The following is an 11,754-nucleotide window of genomic DNA, read 5'->3' as shown; positions in this document are numbered from 1 at the left end:
CCGGTCACAGTGCAGCTCCCCTGGGCTCAAACATGAGCTCAGCCTGCCGGGAATGGGAGGCACAGGCAGCTCCTGGTGTTGTGCTCATTTGCTGCAAATTCAGGTAGAGAAACGTAGTGGGAGCTGGGGCTGCAAGCCCAGAAGGGCACAGGGCTGGGTGCTGCAGAGCCAGCCCTTGGTCAACCCAGAGCCATGAGGCTCTGCTGTGGTTGGGCCTTTGCTGCCCCGTGCACTCCGGGAGGGCGCCTGCCTTCAGCTAGCTGTCTCACAGCGAGGGATGCCATTCGGTCTAACACCACATCCTGGCGAGGCTCCACAGCATTTGTGTTGTTCTCCATTTTGCTCAGATGGGCAAGGCTGGGTTTTCTGTAACGGTGAGTTTCCGGCTGGTGCCTTGATGCTGCGACATGGCAGTGCTGCTGTGTTAAAAGCCCTGGCAGAAATGCCCCCTGCTTAAAGATGAACACAAGCTGCACAGTGCCCTGAGGGAAACTTCTCTTTCCACAGGGAGTAAACACTAACCACTGACTGCTTCTCTGAAGCACGTCCTCAGTTATAAAATTGGGAGCCTGGTTTGTTTTCTGGCGGCACCAGAGTTATCAGAGAAGTGGAGAGTGCTCTCACCAGCAGAGGGGGTTTCTGGGGAGCCTCCAGGGCGGCAAGGCAGAAATAGCCAACGCCTCCTCACAGCCCTGCTGCCGCAGCGGTTCTGGTTTATTTGGGTCCAGTGGACTTTGGCACATTAACTTTTCACTTTTATTCATTTTCCTAATTCAGGAAGAAATCAAGCGAACCAAGCGTGGATGTAACTCCCGTAATCCACAGCGAGACCTTGCCGCTGGATTTCTAACTCCCGGCCTCCCCGAACAGGACAGGCCGCCCGCTCCCTCCTTTGGAGACCTTTTCCTCAGTGGAGGGGCCTGAGCTTCCCGGGAGGCCACCCCGACCCCGCCAGGGCAGGGCACGACGGGTGGCGTCGCCCGCCCCGCGCGGATTCCGCAGTGGGGGGGGGGGGGGGGGGGGCGGCGGACCTGAAGACATAAAATTAATTGCCGCGGCCTTGTGCTGAAGCGGCACCCCGCCGCCAGCACCTGCGGACGCGCCTGACAGCCCCCCTCTGCGCAGGCGTCACCGTTTGCGCAGCGGCAGCAAAGCACGCGGCTCCCCATTGGCCTGCTCGCTCCTTGCCGGTCTGGCCCAATGGCAGCGCGCGTTGTTGAGGAGTGACGGGAAGAAGGCGTTGCCGAGGCACCGCCTCTTCCCTTTCGCCGTTGGGCTGCCATCGCGAACGCACGTTCTAGGCCTGTCTCCTGCGCCGCCGCCACCTCCCAGGTAAGCGCGCGGCGGTCCCTTCCCTCCCTTCCCCGCGGGAGCGGGCGCTCTCGGCGCTCCCGCCCGCAGCCGCCAGCGGGGCTTGGGCGAAACCACTTCGGGCAGGAGGGTGGGGGGAAGTGGCGGCCATGTGCTCTCTTGGCCTGGGCCTGCGGAGGGACGGGACGGGACAGCGAACGCCGCGGGGAGCCGGGGCGGGGATGCCGTCCGGGGGGCGAACAGGTGTTCGGGAGGCCGCGGTGCTGCTTTCCTCCGGGAGAGGTGTGCGGTGCCGGCGGTGTTAGGCCGGGCCGGCTGCTGGGCCCTTCAGGCAGCAGCGCCCCAGAGCCCGGCGCAGGGCGGGAGCCGCTGCGGCTTTGCGATGTTTAACGGGCTGCTTTGTGCGGGGCCCCGTGCTGGCAGGAGACCGGTACGTGGCCTTGCGCGTCGTAGGTTTTCATTTAAAAGTAGAGCAAAAGAATTGTAGCCGGGAGCATGAGGTTTGCTTCCCTCGGTGAGGAGATAAACTTCCTCCGAACATGTAACTAGATCATTAGCACCGAAGAGCCACTTCTCTTGTTTTCCAGGATGCGTTACGTTGCAGCGTACCTTCTAGCGGTCCTCGGTGGCAACGAGTCACCCACGTCAAAGGACTTGAAAAAGATCCTCGACAGCGTTGGCATTGAGACAGATGATGAACGCATGAACAAGGTGGCATTGCCTCTTAATTCCAGTTGGTCATGTCCCAGTCAGCATCAGACACTGGTGCTGTTTCCTTGGCTTCAGTGTTTCTTTAGTTGCCTTGCTGTTGATCTAGTCTTATTTTGTTCAGACATTTGCTGATGATTACATGTGTGATTTCTAAAACACTGCTTAACCAATCAGAACTAAAAATAGTTTTTGTAGAAGTCTGGCTTTCTTTTTTAACACCTGTCTTCCGCAAAGATCTCTCACTTGTTGCTGACTTCTGACTGTTCAGTCTAATAATTTTCAATGGGATGGTGGCTACAAATAAGTATGTATTGAAAATAAGTTCTTTCTGACATAATGTATTGTTTGCACTTAATGTTTAATTTTGGGTTTTGGTCAGTATTGATTCAAAGCTAACACTTTTGAAGGCCTGATATTCAATAATAAATTCTTATTTAGTGTACTGCAAAGGAGCATTTGTTCCTTCACCAAGAAACATAGGCAAATTATAACATGGACATTAAAGGTATACAATAATAACATGTAGGAAGATTTTGGAAATTAATGCTGAAATGGTATGTTGAAAAGCAGGCTTTTTAAGAAGAGAGTATCTTAATTAGAATGTTCGTTGTGATATAATAGACTTTCAGCCTTGTGGACTTAAAAATAAATGACCATGGGGGAAAAAAGAAACAAAAGAATGTTCTTATCACCTGGCCCATACTTGCATGCGGAGTGTTTCCAGAGAGGTTGAGGAAAAAACAAGTTACCTTCCCAGCTGGAGACAGTGTTTTACTGTAGGCCCAATCAAATGATGGTTTGACTGAGCTGACAGCATTATTATGGTTTGGGATGTTGGTTTGAACTCGTGGTGCTCCTGTCTAAATGCCAGGTCTTTCAGCTTTGGCTTGTCTACACTTGCTTAATACCTTCATAAATTAATTTTTTTTCTCTGAGCCTCCAATATCCAGAAAGCCTCTCTGGAATTTGTTTTGGTCATGATTAATTAATCCTTTTCTATCTGTATTGGCTGTATCTTACGCTACTGTAAATCTAGTGAAGTCTTAAAAATACCTTCCTTACGGATGAAGCAAGCACACAGCCTTTCACAGATCGCATGCTCTGTGTAAGCAGGAGGTGCCTTTTGAAAAGCTCTTAAGCTCTTGGTTAAAGTCCTTTGGGTTTGGTGGCTCTGCAGTGTTCAGCACTGACTCCTGGTAGCAGGGACTCACCAGTAAGGCCTGTGGCATTCTCTTCTTTTTTTCTTTAGTGCTTGCTTGCTTTAGCAATTTTTGGTTTTGTGTTTTGCTTTCCTCATTGCTAGTTATACAACAATGGTAGTAAAATTGACATTAGGACTCTCTGTTCCAGTGCAAGGATACAATAGCCAGCTTGGCTGTAACATTTGGTAACGCTAGGAAGAGGACCCTGTGGTTTTTGATCTAGGGCCCAGTGCTTCAGAGCCTCCCAGTGGGTATTAAGCAAGATATGTTAACAGTCCCTCAGTGACTAACAGACCATTAGTGGGGTTTCCTAATTGGCTCCACAACATCTGTGTATCCTTCTTTCTGCAAGGTCCTTGGATTCATTATGAATTTATTGTAACAGATTTCATGAAAAAGCTTTCACAGAAAAGTATGAAAGACTTAGCTGAAGTTTTCATTTCAATGTCCTGTTCATTACACTGAGAAATAAGGAATGTTGGGGCTGTATAAGCAGCAGGGTGGAGGCACTGCACATGATGGTTAATCAGTACTTGTTTAAATGTAGCTTATACTCGTGCTGTTTTGAAACTATTAACATTCTAAACTTAATTTACACAGGTTATTAGCGAACTGAATGGAAAAAACATTGAGGATGTCATTGCTCAGGGTAAGTACAGTCTCTGAGTGTCACAGATAATTGCCTGTACTACTTTGGTAACTTAGACCTGAGAGCATAGAATAGCTGCCAGGTCCCTCATGATTCATCAGTTTAGCTTTGCGGTTGAGGACTTCCATGCTGGATCTTGGCTGAAATGACTGAAATCCAGGTCCATTCTAATTCCCTGCAAGTTGGTGCCAGTACCTGCTGGGTTTCGCTTGTGGACCACATTAAACTGGAAAACTTAAGCTTGTATGAGCTTACTGGTAGTCTGCTCATGACGTAGTTTTCTGGACATGTTGATTGGAGAATTAGCTGTCCTTCAAGTTCTCTGGGAGATTTTTTTCTTTGCATTTACCCACTTGTATGCATCAATTATGTAAAACAGGAAGAACAGACTGTTAAATGTAAATAAGCGTCAATTCACATTAAGGGTACAGTTACACCCTCTGCGATTAATACAAGCCTCTCCAGTATGTGTCTCTTCTAGAGCTCCCCGAGTCTGGCATTTCCTTTTCTCTAAGGTAGGGCTCTGAGTGCTGACTTCTGTAGAAGCTTGTGCTCTTACTGCTGGCTCTTACCAAAGCTGGAACTTTTAACATTAATTGACTGGGTCATAGGGCTGAAATAAAGCAGAGCTGAGGTAGTGCAAAGGTTTCTGATTGATTAATTTCTATTTTTTTGCAAGTGTGTGGGCACAAGGGAACTTTTGGGCATATATTTGCTTGAAGGTTGCCAGGACTTTGTCTAGCCTTGGTGTTACAAGCAGTAACTGGACATTTCTATCTGTGTGGTCCAAAGACCTAAGAGAGCCATTATGCATGTGCTTACAACGCACTTATGCGATCTCTTTCTGTAATACCTTTTCTTTAAATAAATTGTTTCCTAGAACATACTGACGTGCATATGAAACATGTTTGTTTACTTGGCTAGTGTATTAGAGCTTGAAGTAACAGGGAATTATTTAGAAACTGATTCCCAGAAATTGGAATACAGGCAAACATACTGTGTACACAACCTCTGAATGCCAAGGGAGCCTTGGTATGTGAAAGGCAGATGCCAGAGAGCTAGCTAGCTTTCCAAAGATGAGCATAAATCAGAAGTCAGTTTGTTGATCTCAAAGGAGATGCAGTAGGGTTCATGGGGTGCTGGAGAATTTGTCTAAAATACTGTACTTTTTGCCATAAATACATCTTTTCCCCCCACCCCCTTCTCTCCTGTGAGTGTGATCCAGTCATGCCTTCACAGTTCTCTATACTGTTTAAAAAAAGGGGGGGAGGGACACGGGGGAAGCCTGTGCTGCTATGTGTTATTTTTGAGGTATATTGAAATTATCAATTTCGGGGCTATTATGCTGTATTCAGAAAACATACAGTTTTTCCGTATGTGTAAAACCGGATGTGTTTGCCACTATTTTTATATGACAGTTTTGGAAAAAAAAATAGGGGACTTTGTGTACAGAAGAAAACTTACTAATAATGTGCTGTCAGTGTTCTCAGGATAAGCCTTTGTGAATGTTAAACTCTTGAGGTTTTTTTTCACAGAATAATTAATACTTTCTTATCATGGGTGCAGCCTCTTGGTCCTTTCAGCTAATAATGACAAGTTCGGTCCATGAGACATAGTATGTGGTTTTTTTCTGCACTCTGATTTCTCTTCCTTTTCACTTCACCTCTGTGCTTGCAATGAGCATTTAAATACTTTCTCTTCTGTCCCACTCAGGTAATGGAAAACTTGCCAGCATGCCGGCTGGGGGAGCTGTGGTAGTCTCTGCTGGAGGGGGCTCTGCTGCTCCTGCTGCAGCTGCTGCCCCTGCTGCTGGTGAGTATGGGTGGAGAGGCATTGTTACAACGCAGCTCGGTTTTTCTCTGTTACAATCTTAACAACTGAGTCCAAATTTCAAGGCTTTTCCACTTTGGCAGTTCACTATGTGATTGAAGTGTAAACTGAAGTTACTTTTCCTTTGGGCAATCAGAAGCATTTGCTCTTTATCCACCGTTTAAGATTGGTCTGGCTTAGAACAGAGAATCAAACAGACTTCAATGTGTAGAACACACCCCCTTCAATAGTGTCTGTGTCAACTCGGTGTTTATATTTGGCTATTGAAAGGGAATGAGATAAACCATGGCAGCTGAAATACCAATAATACGGAAGCTGCAAACACCAAAATGTGTATCTTGAAAATCTGTGGTGCAAAAAAATGTAAATACTGACCATTGGCTTGGTCATCTTTTTCCTTCAGCTGAGGAGAAGAAAGAAGAGAAGAAAGAGGAATCTGAAGAATCTGATGATGACATGGGATTCGGCCTATTTGATTAATTATTTGTTATAGAGAAATTATTAAAATTCTTTGTTTTAAATGTTTTTTTGAGTTTATTATTATAACCAATCAAGTGCTATTGGATTCAGACACTGTTCTTAAAATAGCTCTGACAAAGCTTTGATTTTTTTCTCAATCTGAAACACGTATGTGAATTTTATGACAAGCCATGGGACTCAACTCTCTTAAAGTACTTAGGAGTTGCCTAAGCTTGTGTGAACCTGGATGCTTGTTTTGACACTCCTGTTTCTTAAACAGTATGTGGAAGCTGCATCTACCTGATGTTAACTTAAGTTCACCTTCTCCATACTATTTTGCCATCCCAGTAACTCAGGAAAGAGTGCCATCTATTCAGCAATAAAAAGACTTTATTTTTCAGGATCTGTTTCATCAGTTCCAGAACATGTGAAACTGAATGGACAGCAGGTCTGAGTTAGTCCAGAAACATTATCATTTCGGAGCTAGTTATAGTAATTAGTTTTTGTAAATATCTAAAAGCACTGACTTAATTGCTGTGTCAGATTTCCAAGATCTAGGGACAACACCAATAAAATGCTTGACTGTGCTTGGATTTCACATTATAAGTGTATGCTTAACATAGAATCTAACAAAAAAAAATACTGTATCCTGCTCTTCATGGGACGCTGAGATCAATGCAAAGGTGTTCTTCATACTGAATGGCTGTTTTGGGGTAGCTGAACTATCAGCACATGAATCACCTTGATATGAACAAAAAGAAACAATTTTATGAGGAGAATGGTATTTTGGAGGACTGAAACTGATCTCTGGTGTGCCTTGTGCTCCCATCAACTTGGGAGGACAGTTTATAAAGTGTCTTCTGCTAGGAGATGGTTCTGGCAGGCAACTTACCCTGACTTCTACAGTGGTCTTTGGCTGTCACAGTAAGTAGAGTACAAGTAGCATGTGTACTTCCTGTGCCAAGTCTCCACAGGTAGTCTCAAAACGTGTCCTGGAGCAGTCTATACTGTGAAGCTTTTCTAATATACTTGTTTTGGAAAAAAACCCAAAAAGCACTTGCTGGTACAGCTATGTTGGTTATGAGTCATTGGACAAAGCATGGCAAGTACTTCTGAGAGGAGAAATGGGTGAAATCCAAGTAGGAAAAACTATTTTATCTCCCTGTGGTGTACTCAGAGAAAACGCCCATTACTTCACAGCAGCCAAGGGAGAGAGCAGTTGAAAGTCAGATCCTCAGACCTCAAAATGGCTGTGATTTAAGCAACTAACCCTTGTTGTCCTCCTGTGCCTGCTGCAAGGCACTGTTACAGGAGGTAACAGTGCCAATACCTTTCACCTACTTCGTCTCTTTAGTCCTAGCATGGTGATCTTTGTGGTAGTAACGAAAACTGCTTGTATTCGCTCTAGTTCTCTGTCAGACTTGTAGTGGCTGTGGTTTGGCACTGGAAGGGGTGCAGGTATACCTGTGTTTCTTTCCTTGCCAATTTCTCCATTTCAGATCACTGAAAAAGTGGTTCTTGGATGTGGTTTTACTGAGAGGTAATGCCCACCCCCCCACACATACAATATTGCCTTGCTTGGCTGCTGCAATAGCAAAGTCAACGTTTTCACAGGAAGGAATTGCCCTGTCACACCACTCAGCAGGGTTTTTCCATGCACAAAGGAATTTGTTGCAGTGGCACTGAGCTATTCCATGAGTTTTGCTGTGCCCAGGCCTGTGGGATGAGACTGAAACCTGTGGTGCCAGCTGCTGGCTACTGTGATGAGTGGAGGACTACAGCTACATCTAGACTAACTTCTTTCTTCCCCCTATTTTTCTCTTACCTTCTCCCTATGACCTGTTAAACCTTGAGTTACAGACCTGATCCTGTGCTGGGTGTCATCACCTTTAAATTCCTTCCTGAAACTGCATCATTTTGATGAAAACTCCTATTGCTCAATCTGCTTTGAGGAAGAGAAGGACAGCTCATTTGGTAAACTGTTTAGAGAAGAAACTTTTGCGGGCAGCTTTTGGAGAAAGCACTGAAAATACAGCGTTCATTACACTGCCACAGGGAGCCAATGTATTTTACATAACCACCCTGTAGGTATTCCTTGTGAAGGTCAGGGGACAGGTCTGCTCCAAGATTTCACACACATTTTACAGAATTTGCTAAAACTTCTGCATGGTGAACATTTATTCCAAATGCAAAATCAAAGCATTTTAAGCTTTCTTCCCCTGTACCTATTTACAAAACGGTTGTCACCTGATGGCTTTGTACATGAGCAGTGATGTGCCTGGAAGTCTGTTGCAGACTTGTTTGGTGCTCTGGATGGAGTTCACCACTGTTCTGCTGATCTCAATGAGCTTCAGCTATGAAGGAGCTGGGATCCCTGATCCTGCTCTGTGGACACTGCTCTGAATTTTCAATTGTCACCGACACCTTTTCAGACCTAGCGATGATTTCCAAAGGCAAGGGAAGCGGTGGGGTGGATGCGTTGTATTCCTTGATGCTCCCAGAGAAAATGAGTGCCTGCAAACACTTGGAGTGGTAGCCTAGTCTGTCCCCTTGCAGAATCAATTTTAGCTAGAACAGATTTTTCCTGACTTCTTCATAAAGAAAGGCTCAAAGGCATTGACAAGAAAGGAAAGAATAGCCTTGTGCCTGGAGATTATACTGGTAACCGACCATTACTAAATTGACGGTAGGGAGAGTGATTTACTCATAGGCCTGACATTGAAACATGCGAGCTTTCCTCACTGGGACGCAAATGCTGTGCCATCTCAAATCAGCTCTGACTGAAAATCATTCCTTACCATGGGGCAGGGAGAGCGACATGACATCTTCACTACTTGGAAAACAGGGAGAACGTCCTGGACACTACTGGAAAGTAAAAGCAATGGCTCCCTGGGGCCCCTGTCAAATTAACTGGTTTCACTCTTATTGCTAAGGCCCAATTTTGTGAACTGCTACATGCAGGCAGCCCTGCTGAACTCAGTAGGTTTGACTTACATAGGGCAGAGATATCTGTAATAGCTTTCCTAGAAGGATAATTCAGTCCCAAGAGAGCAGGACAAGGGGACTGCTGCATTGCCTCAGGAGATGCTCCTATAACACAAGTCCCAAGTGTTTGCCATGGAATTGTCCGATATACGCAAACATCACAGGTAAGAAAAAGACATCAAAGTCAGGCTTTCCAGTGATGTTAACAGCACTCGGGTTGGGCTTTGTGGCCAGTGCCCCTGCCTTGCTGACTACAGGCAACAATACTAAAGTAACATGCTGAAGACAACAGTATAACAGACTGCCTCTCAGCTTTCCTTTAAAATTAATTCCTGTTGGCCACCAGCAACCAAGGTCTTACCTGAAAAAACAGAGATTGTTTGTACATTATTATCTCATATGTACTAAGTGCTCACCATTCATTAGACTAGAAAACAAATGCGACAAAGAGAGATTACATGAGAAGCTGTCTCAGTACCATCACAACATGTAAGGGCACAAGTGAACTTCCAGTGTTCTGATAGGAGTTTGATACACATGAAAAGCTGCCATGTAAATCTTACTGATGTGGCTTATTGCAGGATTATGAGCAATTGCAGGATTATGGCAGTACTTTCTTATTGAGGAGAAAAATATTAGTTTTGGGGGATAATTTATTTTTGAGAAAAACACAGTTGTTTGCCAACCTGCTAGTGCCAGTACCCAGGCAGCACTCTGCAAGGGATTACTGTTCAAATGGTTTATTTCATTAACCTGTTTCAACACGGCAGCATTAACCTCCTCAAATAGGTAACCTTGAGGGCCAAGGCAGAGTGATGTAAACAACTCAGGATGAGATTGCTGTTGAGAAATCAAATGAAACTAACCCCAGCATTGTTGTTTCTATTTTCCAGACATAGTAGGAACCTTAAGGTTTGTGAAATGCTGAAAAAAGAGGAAGCAGCATTTGCTTGAGAACAAAGCTGTTCTTGTGGTTACAAGTGTTAGGGAGGTATCTGCAAACAAGGTTCAGTATCCAGTTTTGCCACAGATTTCTGCTAAAGTCACAGCCCATTGACTAGTTCTTCTGCAGCACAATCCCTGTTCTGGAAAATGCAAGACACAATGTTTTCTTTGGGTTTGGCTACATGGAAATACCTTTCCCTGTCACCAAAAGCATGAGGTGAAAGCGCTATGATTGTCTTGCTGTTAAGAGCCTTTAAGAGGGTCAAGGCTCAGGTGCATCAATGCTCACCTCTTCAGGTGGAGGAGATGAGGGCTGACAAGGGTTATGTAACCACATCAAATGCAAGGGAGGAAGGAAATTACAAAAGCAAGTAGCGGTATGAAAGGAAGAGACAGAAGGGTGGTATACCCATAAATAGAGGACTTGAGATAAGGGGGGTTAATTCTTTAGGTGCTCCAGGATAGAGCTAATATGTATCAAGGGTACTTACTGGCAGTTAGGTGAGGTGGTGGGCTGCAGGGTAGGAACTGGAAGAAAGATAAGGCTGGACTCCTGCTTGTCTGATGGAAGGAAAGCACAAATGTTTAACAAAAAAGTACTCTGTAGAGGATGGAGTATGAGGCCTAACTTTAGCTCAAATATTGGATTTATACAAGGGTTACCTGCTGAGTTTGGCTGCTTCAGTCAGCTGACTGTGAGGCAGTAGACAGCTGTTCTTACAACCTGGATGGCACCTCTATGGGGAGGCTACCAGCTTTCCTTGCATCCTTTGAAAGGACATTTGGAGTGGAAGGAACAGGAGAGGGGCTACTTGGATGACCTCCACTAATATAATTGGTGAAATTCCTGTGGAAAGGCCTAGCTTTGCTTAGCCTGAGAGCTGTTAAGGACAGGTATAACAGTGTCCCAAATGAGAAACTTCTGACCAGTTATAAGAAAACTAATGCAAATAGATTTATGCCAAGATGAATTAAGTCTTTTTTTTTTTTTTTAAACTTTGCTAGAAAGGGCTTTTCCCCCATGTTGATTCTATTAAAAAAATACTTATGCTTTTTTGTTTTGTACCCCCCAAACCGTCTTCCTGCTGATCTTGCTTCCTTGCTTTGAGCTGAGCAGCTGCTTCTCTTGCTATGCTGATCCTTTTGATGTCCCTGTAAATTTTCACACTTACCTAATTGTTTGAATGACTATAGTCTGTATTGTTTATGACAAGGGGATCTTTCCAGCTTCTGAAAACTATTTTGATCTCCTAATAGCACTGGCCTCTCACCCAGTGCTGCTCTGTGGTGAGCTGATATGCCATGGGCCTGCCTGCTCTAAGAGCTTGTGCAGAAGCACTACTGAAAATTGCAGTTTCCCTGACCAAAGGTAAGCATTTTGGTGAGCTTAGAGGCATGTAGAGAAAACCGTTAAGAGAAGGCTAGCAAAGGTAAACAACTGTGTGTGTTTTGGTGAGTTTAGAGGCAGAGAAAGCTGTTAAAAGAGGGGGGTTGCCTTTCTCTCTGTTATTGTGCTGTGGCTGTGCTCCTGGCAGCAGCCTGCCTCCCTCTGGCTCCTCAACTTTTTATGAAAGGGGAAAGCTTTTCCCTTATTCTCATGTTTCTTGCCCATCTTCTGAAAAACAAAGGACTGTACTTGCAGGAAACTCCAAGAACTTGGAG

The 11,754-nt window shown here is 44.9% G+C and overlaps 1 protein-coding gene, 1 long non-coding RNA gene and 1 other non-coding gene across 3 annotated transcripts; all 3 read left to right on the top strand.

The window, feature by feature from the left end:
• On the top strand, positions 1–1,008 carry LOC142409706 (uncharacterized). The gene is made up of 2 exons (XR_012775745.1): positions 1–103; positions 778–1,008. It is a non-coding gene; the product is annotated as an uncharacterized LOC142409706 (long non-coding RNA).
• A 192-nt stretch (positions 1,009–1,200) lies between these two features.
• RPLP2 (ribosomal protein lateral stalk subunit P2) lies at positions 1,201–6,228 on the top strand. The gene is made up of 5 exons (XM_075502369.1): positions 1,201–1,332; positions 1,899–2,022; positions 3,825–3,873; positions 5,587–5,685; positions 6,107–6,228. The coding sequence occupies exons 2-5, from the start codon at positions 1,900–1,902 to the stop codon at positions 6,181–6,183; spliced, it is 348 nt and encodes a 115-aa protein (XP_075358484.1). The 5' UTR covers positions 1,201–1,332; position 1,899; the 3' UTR covers positions 6,184–6,228.
• Positions 4,032–4,164, top strand: LOC142410837 (small nucleolar RNA SNORA52). Its single transcript, XR_012776042.1, has one exon. It is a non-coding gene; the product is annotated as a small nucleolar RNA SNORA52 (small nucleolar RNA).
• Positions 6,229–11,754: the final 5,526 nt, after the last annotated feature.

The sequence above is a fragment of the Mycteria americana genome, chromosome 5 (assembly GCF_035582795.1).
Source record: "Mycteria americana isolate JAX WOST 10 ecotype Jacksonville Zoo and Gardens chromosome 5, USCA_MyAme_1.0, whole genome shotgun sequence".
NCBI classification, from domain to species: Eukaryota; Metazoa; Chordata; class Aves; order Ciconiiformes; family Ciconiidae; genus Mycteria; species Mycteria americana.
This window is presented reverse-complemented; position numbering and strand designations above follow the sequence as displayed.

Coding starts and splice junctions, on each gene's coding strand:
- RPLP2 (XM_075502369.1), top strand. CDS start 1,900: ATGCGTTACGTTGCAGCGTACCTTCTAGCGGTCCTCGGTGGCAACGAG. Junction 2,023..3,824: donor ATGATGAACGCATGAACAAG/GTGGCATTGCCT, acceptor TAATTTACACAG/GTTATTAGCGAACTGAATGG. Junction 5,686..6,106: donor AGCTGCTGCCCCTGCTGCTG/GTGAGTATGGGT, acceptor TTTTTCCTTCAG/CTGAGGAGAAGAAAGAAGAG.